This window comes from Henckelia pumila, chromosome 1 (genome assembly GCF_033568475.1).
Source record: "Henckelia pumila isolate YLH828 chromosome 1, ASM3356847v2, whole genome shotgun sequence".
Lineage (NCBI taxonomy): Eukaryota > Viridiplantae > Streptophyta > Magnoliopsida > Lamiales > Gesneriaceae > Henckelia > Henckelia pumila.
Window position 1 is genome coordinate 36,826,939 of NC_133120.1, and position 19,356 is coordinate 36,846,294.

Consider the following 19,356-nt stretch of genomic DNA (forward strand, 5'->3'; position numbering starts at 1 on the left):
TAATCATTTATTCACATATGAAATTATAAGACAATGGTGAATTGGGTTATTCAAATCTCTACGCATTTTATGTCCTAAGCAATTAACAATAAGATAAAGATTTATGAAGGGGACCATAGATACGCAATATAATAAAATTTCGATTTGGGACATTAAATATTAAACATAAAGGCAGAGTAGTGTATATATATATATATATATATATATAGCAACATCTAAAAGACAAAAAAAACATTGGTATTATAAACAAAATATTACATTTAATTATTTTCAACCCAAGTCCCATCACAATCTTCACGGATGCACGGTGGTTCATTCTCATCTGTTCCGTCATCATCCAATGATTTCATTGATACAAACCCTCTTGTAGAACACTGGTAGTGGATTGACTCATTTTCCAACTCATCACAATTCATGTATTCAATGTAATCCTTAGTAGGAGTGGAAAGAACAACATGCCATGTAGGATCTTGAGGATCTTCAATGTAAAATGCCTGCTTTGCTTGACTGCCCAAGATAAAAGAGTCGGACTTGAATCCAATTCTGTTGAGGTTTACCAACGTGAAACCAAGATCATCAACTTTAATACCGTTATTATTCTCAACCCAATTGCATTTAAACATTGGAACTTGAAATTTGTGATAATCGAGTTCCCATATTTCTTGAATAACTCCATAAAAAATCATGTCTGACACAATTGGATTTTTGTCCTTCGCACTAGCAACTTGCATTGTCTTTGCGACTAAACTTACCCCAGAATTTTGAACTGTTCGTGTATTATCACGCTCTTTTGTATGATAAGTAACTCCGTTAATCAAATAACTAGAGTACTTTAACACTTGATTGTTAGGTCCACGCGCTATCCACATCAATCTTTCGGATATTTGACAGGTGGAATTGCCAACTGCACTCACACGATCACGTAACCAGTGAATAAAAGTCCGGTTATGCTCATCTTGTAACCACTTTTTGGACTTAGCTTTATGAGGAAACGTTTCCTTCAAAAATTCCATGTGTTTCCTAATGGAACAATTACTGATAAGTTATCCAATAGAATGTAAGTAAAGTGAAAAAAATATTAATAGTTAAGAGAAATTACTCGATATAAGGATCGACGTCAACATCATTTTCCAATACATAACGATGTGCTTGATTCAACTCATCATGACAAGTGGAGTGCAATACTGAACCAGACAGAGGCTTAGTAAGTTGTATTTGCCGATGTCTTGACGGGATCCCAATTGTATGCACATTAGACATGTAATCCGAGCAAAATTCCACAGCCTCTTCAGCAATATAACATTCGGCTATACACCCTTCAGGACGATTGCGATTTCGCACATAGTCTTTCAAGGTCTTCATGAATCTTTCAAATGGGTACATCTGCCTATACCAAACCGGTCCACACAATTTGACCTCCCGAACAAGATGAACAGTTAAATGAATCATTATATCAAAAAAGGATGGGGGAAAATATTTTTCAAGCAAACACAATACTGTCACAATCTCTCTTTGCAGAGCATCCAACTCTGAGACATTTATCACTTTATTACATAACACATTGAAGAAGCCACAAAACCGAGTGATAGCATCTCTAACATGTTTAGGCAAGACACCACGGATGGCGACTGGAAGCAATTGTTGCATCAAAGTGTGATAGTCGTGTGATTTAAGGCCAACAAGTTTCAAGTCTTTCATCGACACAAGATTTTTAACATTGGATGAATAACCTGTAGGGACCTTTGTTTCAGACAAAGAATTGCAAAGTTTTCTTTTCTCAGCCTTACTTAGAGTATAACATGCTGCTGGTAAAAAAGTTCTCTTCTCCCCCATCTTTGGTGCCAAATCAGCCCTCAAATTCATCTCCACAAGATCTAGTCTTGCTGCTACCCCGTCCTTTGATTTTCCAGGAATGTCAAGTAACGTACCGACCAAACTTTCACAAACATTTTTTTCAATGTGCATCACATCAAGAACATGCCGAACATGTAGATGTTTCCAATACTCAAGCTCAAAGAATATAGATTTCTTTTTCCAGCAAGATTTTTTATCACCATGCTGCATCTGACACTTCCCACTCACTTTTCCCGGGCGATAATTAATTCTTTCAACTCTATCTAAAATTTCATGCCCAGTTAATGGTTTCGGTGCGGGGTTTAACTCTTGGTTCCCATTAAATGCTTTTTTCTGCCTTCGATAAGGATGACTTGGAGGAAGAAATCTTCTGTGGCCTGTGTATGACATTTTTCTACTATGCTTCAACCTTGTAGAACATGTTTCTTCCCCACAAACAGGACATGCATGATATCCTTTCACAACACAACCTGACAAGTTCCCATATGCAGGAAAATCATTGATTGTCCATAGTAAGACAGCTCTAAGTGAGAAACTTTCTTCTCGACATGCATCATATGCCTCAACACCTATATCCCATAATTTTTTTTAAGTCATCAATCAAAGGTGCTAGGTAAACGTCAATATCATTTCCCGGCTGTTTAGGACCAGAAATCAACAAAGTGAGCATCATAAACTTTCTCTTCATACACAACCATGGAGGAAGATTGTAAGTTATCATCACAACTGGCCAACAACTATATGCAGAACTCATTAAACGATGAGGATTGATCCCATCTGCTGATAAGGCCAATCTAAGATTTCTAGGTTCAGCAGCAAAATCTGGCCACTTGTGATCAACTACTTTCCAAGCGGGCGCATCGGCCGGATGACGCAAGTGTCCATCACGAATTCTTTTATCAGCATGCCAAGTTAACTCCTTGCATATCTCCTTGTTCCGAAACAATCTTTGAAATCTTGGAATAGGTGGGAAGTACCAAAGGACCTTTGCAGGAACTCCTTCATTTATCGTAGAATTTTTACCCAACTTCCACCTTGACATCCTACAAATAGGGCAATTGGAAAAACCCTCGTACTCCTTCCGATATAAGATACAATCATTCGGACAAGCATGAATTTTCACATAATTCATCCCTAATGCACACAAGCTTTTCTTTGCATCATACAAAGATGAAGGCAATTCATTGTAATCTGGAAGCATTTCTCCGAACAAACTAAGTAAGTCCGTGAAACTTTTATCACTCCAACTATATTTTGCCTTCAAGTTATACAATTTCACAAGTGCTGATAACTTTGTAAATTTAGTACATCCAGGAAACAAAGGTTTCTCGGCATCTTCAAGTAGCTTATGGAATTGGTTTGGATTTTCAGCATAACTGTCGTATGCTGCATGTACCATATCAAAAGGGTCCTCAGCAAAAGTTGTTTGTTCATCTCGTCCTACTTGATCACTGTAATTCATTGAGTTGTCGATCGTAGATCTTTCCCCATGCCAAATCCATTTATGATATGTTAAATCTATACCATTACAACACAAATGTGCTCTTATAGTGTCAACATCTTTCAGCTTCAGATTACCACATCTTGAACATGGGCAAGCTATTTCATTCGGATCGGTAGCGTTCCGCATTGCAAACTGCAAGAAAGACTCAACCCCAACCTCATATTCATGTGATAACCTATTTTTTGACATCCACTCTTTGTCCATCATTTTAATAACTAATCTGTCAAAATCTACCTTCAAAAAATTGTACATTATACAACAAGATCAAAACACAAGCCTCAAGTTAAAAAATAATTGAAAAATAACCATAAATAATTTATTTAGCAGCTTTATCGTAGTGAACTCGACATAAACCAGCCGAACATAAATGCAAGTTTGGGACATATTTTTTGATACAAAGCAGTGGAAAATACTATTTCTGGAGATTAAAAAAATGATGCAATTTGCATATTTCTTAGCTTCGATAAAAAAATGCAAATCATAGCTCTTCATACCAATTTTTTGTGCTTCATTTATAATACAATTTCTTGACATTAAAAAATGATGCAAAGAACTCTAAAAGCATGGTCAGGTTAAAGAAGGTATAAATGATAAAAATCACCCAAAAAAATGAATTTTACAAGTAAGCAACAAATTTGATGGTCATAATTCAAAAATCAGAAACAATAAATTAAGAAAATTATTGTTTTTTTAATGTCCAGAAATGGTATCTTTCAAACTTTTTTCCCTAGCAAACTCTTTTTTCTTTTTCCTATTTTTTAATGTCAAGAAATGGAATTTTAAATGGTAACTTCACAAACTCTTGAAGTTAGACTTTGCAAGAGCTTTTAATCTTAAAATTTAAAAAAAAAACTAAAAAAAATAGAAGGTTCAGAATGACTTCTGAACATAAATTGGAAAATTTCAAATAATCTATAAGTTTCCAAAATTTCATTCTTTATACATTGACCAGAAGTAAATGTAGGAAATCATTGCTTACCCTTTATCCCTAAACAGTGTACAATTCAATAGCCAAATACAGCGTCGAAATTAGCAGTGTTTTTTTTTTTAAACAAATTTTACTACAAAGAATAAAGAAGCAGAAAAGCTATCAAAGAACAAGAAAGTACTCAAACCCCACCACAAGTCTGAAAAAACAACGCAACAAGAAACGAAAGGCCAAATGCATAAAGTGAGCTGTTTTGATTCACTTGATGAAGAAGAATAAAGAAAAAGAACAGTGGGATTTCATTTCAGCCAAGAATTCAAAAATCCAGGAAAACTGAAGGATTCATAGCCTCAGACCCCATCAAGAATCATCATCTCTGAAATACTATATAAAGGACTTCCTTTTAACACAAAAGTGAGTGATTAACCAAGGGTTTTCATTTTAGGCACTTAAAACAAAAAGGGTTTGGTGACTTTAAAGGACATATATATTATGAACAAGCCATGAAGCAATCTATCAAAAGCAAGATGGGGACTGTTAAATTTCAGAAAAATGGGCCTCTCTGTAACAGAGATGTAGGGGGAAAAATATGGGGATGAATAATCTCAACTTTTTTTTTCAGATTTAATCTACTTTCTTGGTCATCATATATGTAAATATTAGTTGATCTTGGAGCTAGCAGATACATATTAATTTACTTAGAAAGGAAGTACCACTTGACGTATCATCACACAAAAAACTGTATTTCTACCAAAAATGAAGATAAAAAAATGCAGAAAATTACTTGAACAAAGTGGGGTACCAACCTTTTTTAATGTTAGGCAAACTTCTGAAAAATCTCCGGGAGCAATCAGTTTTGTGGATGCAAGTTTGGTCAATTCAATAACAGCCTCTTTTCTCTCAAACCATTTAGCAGCTTTCTGAAAAATAAATAGCAAACATTACATTTAAATAACAAACATTAAAAACAGAAACAACAAGATATGTCGTTCAATAACCAATGATTTAAGATAGGCTCACTTACGACTCCTTCCCAGAATCCAGAATTATCCAAAGGTGTCAGATTTTCAATTTGGATCAACAAGTTTAGCAGGGCCAGCTCATTTTCCAGATTTGGGTATTATGTACGAGATTTTCAATTTGGATCAACAAGTTTAGCAGGGCCATTACATTTAATTAAACTGATGATATAAACTCATATTCATACAAGAAATTTATTTGACACCCCATGTAGTCCGCATATTTCAAGTTCAAGAAAAATATGATGAAGGTATCTACTTAGAAATGCCACAGGAGAAAACCCAAGCAGAGAATTTTAAAAGTAATGATTTTAAAAGCACACAGTGAACTGATATTACTGGAAGAGAAAGACATTGTTCAACATGAATCCAAAATTATGCAACTGACGAGAAAATTTTTCTATGCCTCAAACATTCGTTCATCAAATGAAATAGAAATTCAAAAAACCAAGAAAACAACAACTAAATGATTAAAGGAGGCTGAAGCCCTAACACATATACTTTTAAATAACTCCTCCTTATGAGACTATATCAAGGATAAAACTGGGCATGCCAAAAAAAAACTGAATCCTTGATCTCGTGGATTTGCTTAAGCTGCAAATCACAAATCGGCACACAAAAGCCCAAAACACAGTAAACATAGACTTAGCATCTACTAAAAGACCACGAAACAAGAGAACGAAGCTAGAGAACAAAGAAACAAAACTTACAAAGTGAGGATCGCGACTGTAGTGTAGATCTAAGCTGTAAAATTGAGATTGAAGTCGCGATTTGAGTTGCTAAGGCTTGGGCTAGCTGAAAGGAGGCCAGGCGACTAGATTCCGGCGATCGATCGGCGTCTTGGGCACCGGAGAAAAGCCGGGTTGAAGGGGCGACGGGTTAGGGCTAGGGATTGGGTTTCTTTCTTTCCATCGCTACTGTGCCGCTTCTGCGTGTGGTTATTATTTTTGTTGAGTGTACGTGTAGTGTAGGTTATTATTATAATGTATATATATGTGTAATTTTTTTTTTAAAAAAAATAATAATAACAACGACAACGGTTTTAAATTGCGTTGTCGTAGAACCCAAAACAACGCAGATTAGACAACGGTTTTTTAAAAACCGTTGTCGTAAGTCAAAAAAAACGCTCATAGACAACGGTTTTAAAAACCGTTGTCTTTGACATATATACGACAACGGTTTTTAACAACCCGTTGTCGTTATTAATTTAAAAAAGATCTACGACAACGGTTTTTCTAAAAACCGTTGTCGTATACTAAAAGACAACGGTTTACATATAAAACCGTTGTCGTTTTAGTGTGGTTAATTACTAAATTTGTTGTAGTGAGTAGAAGAAGACGTAGGTACAGATGACACAACAGATTGAGCTCGAGGCTCAATAAATCCACTAGGCTGTGCTGGCATCATCAACTGTCCACGCCTGTTGCTGGTCTCCACAAGACGGCAACGGTTCACCAAAGTTTCATAAGATACCGGGTCATCACAGAAGACAACCTGAGAGTAGATATCTTGGTTCAGGCCTTGTAAAAAGATATCATATTTCGACGCATCACTCTCATTGATATGGGGACTGAAAGGTAGCAGATCAAGAAATCGCTGTTGATACTGATCAATAGTCATTGATCCTTGCCTCAAAGTAAGTAACTCCATAGATCGTGTTTGGCGAACAGCCGGAAGAAAATAAAATTTCTGAAACTCCCGACAGAAATCCCCCCAAGTCACCTGTCCTCTCTCAGTACGTGCCTGAGCAACCTTGGCATCCCACCAAAAACGTGCTCTATCCTCTAGAACGAATTCTAGAACTTCCAGTTTCTGCTCCTCAGTACACTCAAAAGCTCGGAACGTGCTCTCAAGTTTAGACATCCAGCTTCTAGATTGTTCAGGATTCTCGCCTCCCACTAAGGGTTTCGGTCCTACCTGCATAAACTTATTAATAGTATAGCGAAGTCGACCCTCATGAGGACGATGTTGATCATCCTGATGATGATGACGACGATGATGATGACCACTTCCCTGGCCAACACTACCGTGACTCTCGTCAGCCATATCCTGAAAAGAATTGCACATTAAAATCCCAAATGCGCAAAAAATTACTCAAGACTAAACTAAATCCCAAGTACTAATCCCAAAATCTATGCATGCTCTGATACCAAAAATGTAGTGACCCTGCATGGTATCACCTACTAACTGGCAACTAATAGCATGCATTAAACTTAATACAGCAAAATAACTTAACAGAGTAAGACATGCGGAAACAAAATCAAAAATATACATATCAGCTTAGTAACATAATCCAGACTTAAATCTGTAGTGATACAACCAAATCGAAATCTTAAACAGTAAACATTATACAGCTATATCGAATCCTGTTGTATAATAAAATCTTCAAGTCTCCTGCTCCCTAATCCTGCCTTGAACTACCAGCTCCGTCCATCCTGCGACCTGCCCCATGGAATAGGGTGTCCAAGATAACAACTAGGACGTGAGCGCTACGCCCAGTACATAGACATGAGTAAACATATGTATATAATGCATGCAACTTGATGACTGGTACAGGGTCATCTGAAAAGTCATGCTCAGTACCAGCGCCATATGAGTGCTGCCACCGCACGGATCAACCTCTGGGTGCAACCACACTCGTCTAGTACACCAGAGTAGACAGACATAAATGCCCCCGCCGTCGCGGTACTCTCAGTGACAGACTATCGAGTATAGTGCTGAGCGGCTCTATAGTCAGGTATAACAAGGTATAGGCTCAACGTGTATATGCACATGACATATGAGTATAGAAAACGGTAAATCATATCTCATGCCATATAATAATGCCAAATAAATGCAACATATAAACATGTATACTCGCTGGCAATCTCAGTCAATGTGTACGTACCTCTAGGCTAGTTCAAGTATAATAGGATCCTAGGTTCCAAGCCTATATTCAAAAATTCATCGTATCACTACATAAATTCTATAAGTCTTAACTAAGCTAATAAGTACTCCCAAAACTTAAATAGATTCCCGGACCATACCTTCGTCCGTAGTTAGCCCTTTGGAGTCGCTAGTCCCGGATGACTATAACCACACCTTGGTTATTCCAGAACCTCTATTATAATCGATAGGGCCCTCAAGTGTATATCTCACACTATATAACTGAAGAAGGAAACTCGGGAATTCGTAATTGAAAATGAACTATGAACGGCCCTATTTATAGCCAAATTTATCGGCCAGGATCGGAACTTCCGATTTCGGGATCGGAGCTTCCGTTCCAGGATCGGAGCTTCCGTTCCGATCGGAGCTTACTATCTGGGATCGGAGCTTACTATCCGGGATCGGAACTTACTATCCGGGATCGGAACTTACTATCCGGCCCAAAATGAAAAAGCCCAAATTTTACTTCTGAAGTCCAATAACACTCCGAAATTGGTTAAATACCAACCCTTAATCATGTTTAACATATTATTATCTTAAAATGGTATCTGGGTTACTACAGTAGCTCTCTAGCCGGTACTGTATATTCTCGGCGCCATGAGCAAGTGTTTTCACTTGAGTTTTAAATCATCTGTGTGCGCATATTTGTATTTATATCATTGCTTCGTATTGAGCGTTCTAGCTCACGCCTCTGTGTTTGGGTATTGTGTACCTTGTGGCGGGGCAGGTTTGAGACTGGACGGCCAAAGCGGCTCTCAGCAGGATTGACCTTTGGGGAGTGCGAGGTTGTAGAGGGTAGGGATTTAATTACCCTGAACCTTCGATTTGGTTGTATAACAGTATTTATACACTTGTGATAGCATCGGTTGTATTCTGCCGATTGGATTCGTTGTATTTTAATTATCCGTATTTTACGCTTTAAGCTTTTATTGCATGCGCTTTTACTATAACTCTGATTAGATAGTGGATCCGGGTTGGGTCACAACAGCCGAAGTAGCGTCTGCGTCCTTCGTCTTCGATGTTTTCCCTTCTTTTTTGAACGTTGTGCAACAATTTGTCTTCCCTCAATCTCTCTTGTGCGTGATCTGCTTCTCAAGTGCGGTTGTTGTGTGTTCTCAGTTTTGTGTGGCTGGCCCTCTCTTATGCATCTCGTTCCTCTCCTTTTATGTGTGCTCAAAGCCCGTCAATCAAAGCCCGACGATCTAGTTTTTTAAATTTCAAAAATTCTGCACTTCTTTCTCGTCGCAGCAGTGCTGGAGCACCTTCTTTTGGGTGCTGGGATGCTAATGCTTCAAACACCAAGCGCTGCAGCGCTACAAATAAAGCACAGAGGACATAATTTTTCATGTCCAGGGTGCGGGTGCGCTGAAAGAGGGCGTGGGTGCTCTGCTGCTTGTGTCCAGCACACTCTTGCAAAAATCATATATCAAGTTCTAGGCATTGGATTGGGCTGAATTTTTTACAACAACTTTATAACATCCTATAATATATTCTAAACGGTGGAGATCGGATTTGGATCTTTATAGCATCTCCGATTAGTTTTGTAAACTTACGGCTTTGTTATTTCTTATTTAGCCTCTTCTCGGTACTTTTACTCCAATCCTTGCAAATCACAAAAACAATAAAAAATACGCATAAAATTCGCTCGATACATCACAAAACCAAGTTAAAACACATACAAATTAAGTGCATAAATTTCACTTATCAAATTCCCCTAAACTTTAACTTTTGCTAGTCCCAAGCAAAACAATAATGTGTAATACAATCGACCTCCGAATTTATATCCATAATTCACTCCGCATGTCGGCTAATTTTCTCCAGAGTTCTCATGTGTGTGTGATTTTTCAATCTCATCTACCCACTTAACTTTCGATAAAATCATGCAATCCATAAGCTTCATAGATTTATTATCTCCGCCTCCAAGTTTCAAAATACTCTCAACCAAGTTCAATATCTATTTACACAGCTCAAAATGACTTTTTCGGTTAACTTTTAGATTCAAAGAAATTAGCAGGAGAAATGTATCCAAATATATGTCAATGGTAATCAAAGACTCAGGATTCAAGCAAAGAAAATTGATATTTTTCAATTTGATTAGTATTGAGTATATGAGTAGCTAAAACTTTTTGTTATTTTCAATGCCAGATAATTCCATCTAAGCTTCCTTCTACTCCATACATTCTCCATCTTTTTGCCTCCCCTTTTTTTTTCAAGGCCTCTCCTCACCTTACTTTTTCCGCCTTTAACTTTTTTCTTTTGAACTTTTAGCTACTCAATTTAAAATTTGTGCTTCCAAGAATATAGAGTGGCTAAAAAGACTCAATTAATTCAAAAACGCCAAAATCACTTTTGTATTTATAAAAATCTACCTCAGTTTCAAGAAAAAATCACAAGAGTTCCACATAATTATTCTCTAATTGCTAGGAGTATCGAAAATCATGGCATCCGTGCATATGTGTGAGAACTGAAGATTAAATCTAGCTAACACGGACTCTTCAGCACAAATTTGTTTTTCATCATAGGCCAACACATTTACACATCATGCCTTTAACTCAAACTAACTCATCAAAATAATTTCAAATTTTTACACCCCCAAACTTAAATACGTTCATTGTCCTCAATGTACAGTAGTAAATTAAAAGAAAAAGAACACGTACCTTGAGAACCGAGTGTCAGTACTCGGCACCATCTTGATCATTCACTGCTCTTCTGTCATGGGTGGCACCTAATCTCTTGCAGCTTCACACTTTTTACCTACACAACGCAAAATTATTATTAATGTCTAGTCTACTCATGGAAAAAATAAAAAATTATAATAAAAGAAAAACATCTAAAATAAACTAAAAATAAACCAAATAAAAAATACTAGCTTGGGTTGCCTCCCAAGAATCGCTTACTTTATAGTCTATAGCCCGACTATAGGCCAATTATAGATCGATGCCACTTTTTTGGAGGTTTTTCTCTTCTCTTTCACCCTCCAAATATACTCAATTATCCTCTTAAACTTTGCTTTCTTTTTCTTTGCCTTAGGCACCGACAGATCATTCTCCCTTAGAAATTCTATCGCACTAACAACTTTGCGACAACTTTCCATCCTTTTTGCTTGTTCGATCATGAAAACCTTCACCATGGATGGATTTTTAGCCTCCTTGAATAAATTAAAAATTACCTTCTCACCTTCAATACCCATCGACAACTCTTCTTTTTTGACATCAATCTTGACTTCAGCAGTAGCCAAGAATGGTCTTCCCAAAATCTATGGCATATTTTTGTCCTTCTCAATATCTAACACAAAAAAATTTGTAGGAAAAATAAATTTATCTATTTTTACCAAAACATCCTCGATGATTCCATGCGGATATTTGAGCGATCTATCGGCTAGCTTCAATGCGATTGTCATAGGATTCACCTCGCCAAGTCCTAAACTCATGAAAAATAGACAAAGGCATGAAATTAATGCTAGCTCCTAAATCAAAAATTAATTTATTAAAATTAGATGAAAAAATAGTGTGAGGAATCGTAAAACTCTCTGGATATTTTATTTTTTGTGGTAGCTTCTTTTGAAGTAAAGCACTGCACTCTTCATTCAAATTCACTGTCTGAAACTCCTTCAACTTCCGCTTCTTAGACATCACATCTTTCAAGAATTTGGCATAGTTCGGAATTTGCAACAAAGCATCGGCGAATGGAATATTGATGTGACGTTTCTTGAAGATTTCAAGAAACTTGGCAAACTATTCATCCAACATTTTTTTATTGAATCTCTAAGGATATAGAAGTTTTGGCTTAAACAAGGGTTCTATTCAGGCTCACCGTTTGACTCCATATGCTTACTCTCACCACTCTTTCTATCACCAACTTCATATTCTTCGAATTTCTTCTCCTCCTCAACTTCAGCTTTCGACTCATTGACTCCAACTTGTTTTTCACTTCTCAATGATATGAATTTACAGTGTTCTATTTGATTCACCTCAGTATTACTTCGGAAGTGACCTTTGTTTTGATCTTTCAGTGCATTCGCCAGTTTCCCAATTTGTGTATCCAAATATTTCATCGAAGCACACATATTAACTATATGAATCTACAAGCTATCAAGAAGAGACTCAATCATTGCCATTCGCTTTCCAGACTCCACAACAAAATACTAACCGCATCCTCCAAAGATGGCATCCTTTCTCCCTTATTTATATTAAATCCCGGAGGGGGATTCAATACATTCTTGTTATTTTCATAAGAAAATTTTCATGGTTAAGCAATTCAGGATGATAAGAATTTAGAAAATGGTTACCTCGATATCCTCCATAGCCTCTAGTGTTAATATATTGGGCCTCATCAGAAGTGTGTGCCGCTTCAGTAGTGATAGCCTTACCTTCAAAATTTCTAGTGCTCATAGCCGGTATATGTGTAGTCAATTCCGAGACTTGAGCAGATAAATAAGTGAAAGAATCCACTGCATATAATCCTGCTGATTTTTGGATGCCAGCTCGTTCAGTCGGCCACTAAAAGCTATTGATAGTCAATTTTCCAGTATCTCATACACCTGAGCAGGATCCTTTGCAAATATAGTAACGCAAGCTGCTGAATCAACAAACATCCTTGTAGGCGCATTCAGTCCATTATAAAAAAAATTCAATTTGCTCCCAATCAACAATGTTGTGGTTTGGGCATCGTCTCAAGAAGTCCTTGTAATGCTCCTATGCCTCATATAGCTGCTCATAATCATGTTTCCTAAAAGTGCTGATCTTGATCTTCAGTTGGGTGGACTTAGCAGGTGGAAAATATTTCGCTAGAAATTTCACTGCCATGTCTTCCTGAACAAATTTTTTGGTTATGACTAGCAAGTGCACTAGGTCAAGTTATAACAATGAGTCCAAGTATCGATTCCACAGAGACTGTATTTAATGATCAAGATTTAATGATTTAACTTAATCTAGACAGAATAATAAAAAGGATTGTTCATTGAATAAAAATAAGAATTAATATTATAAATAATTATGAAAATATCTAAAAAATATAGCTGAGATTATAAATTCAATTAAAATAGACAACCAAGACACACGAAGGCATCAAACTAATTTATCCATCCACGTGGCACAAACCTAAAATCATGTTTATTCCAATCACGGTGAATTTTCCTATAATATTTAACAATCAATTTCTAGACTTGCTAAACCTATTCAAGTTGGATGGATAAATTATTTTTAATTAATTATAATCAAACTCACACATTCAATATTTATGAAAATTCAGTTTTCACCTAAAATCTCATATTGAAATCGATTAATATTTCTAGTCGGTTTAAACATATGTTGATTGATATTTTTGAAGCTATATTTAATCAATCCTCATTCAATTCGTGATTAATCAACACACATATGATTAGGTGATCAAACTATTCACAAGAAATATTAAACTAACATCAATCAATAATTAAAAATATCCAAAATAACTCGAACATATAACCACGTCTCAAACATAAATTAGTTTCGACACAATCTCGTGGTCTTAGTTGAATAAAAACTACTCAATACTCAAAAACATAATTCAAGAATATGTTTAATCATAAAAAGAAGAATAAGAAAGAAGAAACTAGGATGAAGCAATCATCAACGTCTTCAACTCCAATGCCCTAGCCGCCGTCCTTGAATTATGTGTGAAGTCCCCCTTCTGCCGTCTTAAGACTCACTTTTATATATCTTTTAAAGCCCGAAAAGTCAAGGATTGAATATTTCAAAAATAATCTTTTTATCTTTTGCGCGATCGTACTCGAGCGGTAGAAACATCCCGCTCGAGCGCCAAAACTTCTGCCTCGCATTTTTAAAAATCCATCGAATCGCACTCTAGCGGTATAAATATCCCGCTCTAGCGCCAAGGTTCTGTCCCTTCGCGCAGCATTTTTTAAAAGTTTATATCCAGAGTTCTAGTTGTCGGATCGAGCCGAAATTTAGACATAATCTTTAGAACATCTTGTACTACATTTTTAAAGGTGAAGATTGGATTTGAATCTTTCTAGCATCATAAATAATTTTGGACAATTGCTGCTTCATAATTCCTTCTTGTGACTCTTTTTTTGCTCCAAAATCTTAATTTCTTCATTATACCTTCATTCAAGCCGAGAAAAGTGAAATATAGACCGCATGCATGAAATAATAAATAAATTAAATAAAAAAACTCTAAAGACATAATAAATTCATGCAAACTAGACTCTAAAGACACACTTATCAACTTCCCTATACTTAGCTCTTGCTCTCCCTCGAGCATGAACAAATGACAAAAACAAACATAATGACACAAAATGAAGTTATGATAATTCCAGGGGAAAGTAATCGCCTCAGTGAAGTCTATATACATTCCAAGTTCAAAAATACCCTCAAATCTTCACAATACACCTTCGATTTAGAAGGAACGTTTGTATGTGCGATGTTATTCTAGTTACATGAAACTTAGATAGAATCCGTTTATACGACTGCTTAGCGACCTAATAACAAATCAGTGCAAGTATCCCTCTCATGCATCCATTCCTTCCAGATACCTTTAACAATCACACCTCCCTCAAGATTAAAATTTGTTTTACGCACCCGGATTTTGCACCCAGCTTTCACAAGCCCCAAAAAATACCCTCAAATGTAGCTACAACTTTGATAGGATTCAGATTTCAATCCCCTCGTCTATAGCCCGGATGTAGCATCAATTCCATTTCATCTGCAAACTTATCCTTGGACTAGGTGATTAGGATTTCAATCCCTTGTCCATGACCCGGATGGAGCTGTTTTACTTTTTTTTCCAAAAATAATAATTTTTATTTTCAAAATTTGTCAAAAAAATGGTGCGCATATGAGATCATAAGTGCAATATTAAAGTAACACCAAAACTCACAAGACACGATTGGGATCACTAAACACCTAGTGTCGTGCAATGGTCAAGCAGTCAGAAACTTCATAAATTTTTTTGCAACAATTCACTTGTTTAATAGTAGTGCGTAAAAATATTCACGGTTCAATCTAAGGTTTCTCATTTCAAGTCAAGGGAGATCATATTCAACAAAATTCAATTTTCTTACTCCGCAATCATCATTGGCTCCCATTTACTATCCTAACTCGACACTCACGCAAGTAAAATGATAAAACTTAAACATTGAGATGCACACTAATTCACAAATATACAAACATACCAAAAAAAATGCAATAAACTATAAACTAAATCCCCCCATACTTATTCAAAGCATTGCCCCCAATGCTTTAAACACGAAAGGACACAAAATACAATAACAAGAAAAGAAAAATAACACTCCCATAGTTTATTTTCGTCATCCTTCTCCTGCTGTGGAATGCCAACATCAAATTTTCTTAGCGGGGCAACCTACTGAACATGGAAAGTGACGGGTCAGGTAGAGGATTAGAAAAAGATAAAAAATAATAAAAAAAGAACAATAAAATACAGGGTTTCCTTACAGTCAGTGCTAGATTTATACTCGATAGCTCGACTGTGCTTCTTTATTAAGCTCAAGGTGGATCATCCACTTTCGTGGAATTATGCCATTCAATGCTTCCTGTTCCTTCAAATCCTTCAGTGTACATATCATGAACGATGTTGACCAGCATAAACTGATAACCCCTTCATCAACAAAATTAACTAAAAAGCATGGTTTCACAACGGGGCTATCTTTGAGTGGCTGAAGCATATTAAAAGTAACCTGCTCATCATTCAATCTCAAAATCAACTCTTTTTTTTTTTCTACATCTATTCATGCCCTACTTGTAGCCAAAAACGGATGCCCTAAAATCATAGGAACCTCACAATCCTCATTCATGTCAAGAATAACAAAATCAACTGGAAAAATAAGATTATTGATCTTGACTAAGACATTCACTATCCCTCTAGGGTATTTGATTGATCTGTCTGCAAATTTAAGAGAGATAGAGGTTGGTTCATGATCTCCTGGACCTAACTTCTGAGCAAGTGGATAAGGCATTAAATTGATACTTTCCCCTAAATCACACAACACATTATCAAATTAAAAATGACATTTTTTACAAGGTATAGAGAAACTCCCTGGATCTTTAACTTTTGGTGGGAGATTATTTTGAAGCACCGCAGAGCATGCTTCATTCAGGAGCACTTGCTCCATCTCATTCAACTTCCTATTGTTCTTCAAAATATTATTAAAAAATTTAGCATATCTCGGCATATGAGCTAAGTCATTTGCAAAAGGAATGTTTATATGAAATTTCTTGAAAATTTCAATAAACTTTTTAAACTGACAATCAAATTGTAATTTCTTAGCTCTTTGCGGAGAAGGAAGAGTAGAAATATAAAAATCAACATTAACAGCAGAACTCAAAGACTTACCTCTCTTACCTATAGGCGAGGAATTCGCAGAGCTGCGATTTTCCTCCTTTTTCTCGTCTCCTCCGGCCCTCTTCTCAGGTTCCTCATTTTGTGATCTTGTCAGGACCATGATAGCATTGACATTCTTAGGATTATTCTTAGTGTTGCTCGGTAATGATCCAGGAGGACGAGTCAAGGGCTAGGTCGCCAATTGGGCCATCAGAGTTTCCAATGTGTGCAACATAGCTTCTTGATTTTGCAGCCTTGTTTCAGTCCCAGCTACATATTTCATCATGATTTTTTCAAAACTTGGCTTCTTCTCTTCTTTCTTGTGTTGATTTTGCCAGCCTGGATGATAGGAATGACTGTTTGGATTGTATGGCTGCCGTCATTTGTTCCTCACAAAATTTACAGATTCGCCTTCAAAATTGTGTTTTCCTTCAATACTTGTCCCTTGGACTTGATTTACATGAGTCGGCTACATCTGTGACATCTGATTAGACAAAGATTTGATTTTTGCAGTAAAATTTGTTAACACATCAATCTCATGAACTCCAGCTTTCTTCTCCTTTTTCAGATCCGGTCACCCAATTTTACTCTCAGCCATGTTACCGATTATCTCCCATGAATCTGCTGGAGTTTTTCTAAATAAGCTTCCACTTGCTACAACATCCAGCATAGATCGCACGGATGGGTTATCTCTATTGTAGAATGTCTGAGTCTGCTGGCTCTGTGTGAGATTATGCTTAGGACACATTCTCAACATCTTCTTAAATCTGGTCCAGGATGAGTTAAGTGACTCTCCTTCTTTCTTCTTGAAAGATATTATATCAGAAAATAGCTGTGTCATCTCAATTGAAGGGAAATACTTGTTCAGAAAAGCTTGAACAAGTTCCGTCCATGTTGTAATATATCCGGCAGAAAGCTCTATAAGTGATGTGATCATAAATGGCTCGCATGTTGATCAAATAGCCAAGGACCCATTGGAAATTCCAAGAGGACCTATTACAAGAGGTCGAGCTAAGAAATTTATGGAGGAACTTCAATCATTGATGATGGATTACCAAGAGGCGTTGGAATGCTTGAAAATCAATTTGAAGGAAGTTATAATCTCATTGAGGTCAAAAAAGATCAAGAAAGTGAAGAATTTATTGAAGAAAATTTGAGTAAAAAGACCCCAAAGTCGAAGGTACTGCGCGCTCGCGCCTGCACCTTTGCACGCCCGCACCATGCCTGCGAGACTAACGTGTGCCCGCGCCATTCAAGACGTGCGACCGCACTGACGGATGATGTTTTGACGAAGATGGTGCAAATCTTAAGCGCGCTCGCGCTACCATGTTGCACGCCCACGCTTCTGCTTGAAGATTAAGCATGGAAAAGTGCATGACCCATGCGCGCCCGCGCGCCCATTTTTTACACACTTCAGCGTGTTTGTGTGTATGCGAGTCTTTTTGATATTTTGGCATTATTTTCCTATTTTTAAGACTTTTAAGCATACTAGGAAATTTTTGGATGATATCTTTGATATCTTTAGGCAACATTTTGTTATATCTTTTATTTTTTTTATTGTAAACTATAAATATGTTGTTTATTTTCATTAATGATATAGAATTAAGATTTTTTATTATTAAAAAACCATAAAATTCTCTCTACAATTTTATTGAAGCTTTTCTAGCTTTGTTCAAAATCAAACTTATCAAATTTCATAGCTTTTTGGCATTTGTCGATTGTTCTTCTTCGTGGATTGTTAGAAACAAGTTTTCTGAAGGTTCCGTTGAGATCAATTGTTTTCTTCGTGATTGTTTGTTGCTAGTTTCAAGTAAAATAGAGGTGAATAATCCAAAATCGTTACTTGTTTCAATATTGGGCAAATTATTTGATTTCTTTTTGTTATTGGATTGAGGGTACGATTCGATATAATCGTGTTTGCCTTCCATACTACGAGAATTCATATCAGTTGGTATCAAAGCCAATGTTTTGAATCAAGTAAGTTATCATATTTTCCTTTATATCCATTCTTTGTGTCCTTCGTGTTCTTCATTTTTAATCTTGCATTCTTTATCTGAGTCTATTCTATTTCAAATTTCCAAGTCGTTTCAGTGTCAATCTTGTCGCCCAAGTTTTCGTGTCTTGTGCTACAAGTTATCTCAAAAAAAATCCAAAAAGTAAAAAAAAAGAGTTAAAAAATCGGTAAAAAAAACAAATATAAAGACCAAAAAGCTTAAAAATATATGTATAGAAGAAGCAAGATAACTTGTGGCCAATTTTTTTGCTCTTGTTCATCATTGGGTGCAAGTAAAAAATTCAAGTCCATAAATTTATTCTTCTTGTTTTTGTTCAATCTTCAAGAGTCAATCTTCAAGTGTCTACAAGTTTTGAACTTGTGAGTTTGATACACTTCTACACAATGCAAAAGCCTACATAAATTTGAGTGAAAAAAAGAGGAGTCTTTGAGTGTTTTCTTTGGAGTGACTTGTCACAACTATAATGATTCGAAAAACATAAAGTTGGCAGTGGTTGAGTTCGTGGATTATGCTCTTATTTGGTGGGATCAACTTGTTATTTCTAGGAGGAGGAATCGAGAAAGGCCTATTGAGACATGGGATGAGATGAAGAAAATTATGAGGAAATGATTTGTGCCAAATTACTACTATCGTGACATGTTTAGGCGGTTGCAAAATTTGAAGAAAGGTTCAAAGAGTGTAGAGGACTATTTCACGGAGTTGGAAGTCACCATGATTAAATTTAACATTGAGGAGGATCGTGAAGCAACTATGGCTTGGTTCTTATGCGGTTTG

General features: G+C 36.4%; 1 protein-coding gene across 1 annotated transcript; it reads right to left on the bottom strand.

The window, feature by feature from the left end:
* Positions 1-260: 260 nt before the first annotated feature.
* Positions 261-3,562, bottom strand: LOC140861194 (uncharacterized). Its single transcript, XM_073264203.1, has 3 exons — positions 2,545-3,562; positions 1,100-2,423; positions 261-1,020 (listed from the first exon to the last, which is right to left on the bottom strand). The coding sequence occupies exons 1-3, from the start codon at positions 3,560-3,562 to the stop codon at positions 261-263; spliced, it is 3,102 nt and encodes a 1,033-aa protein (XP_073120304.1).
* Between the last annotated feature and the right edge of the window lie 15,794 nt (positions 3,563-19,356).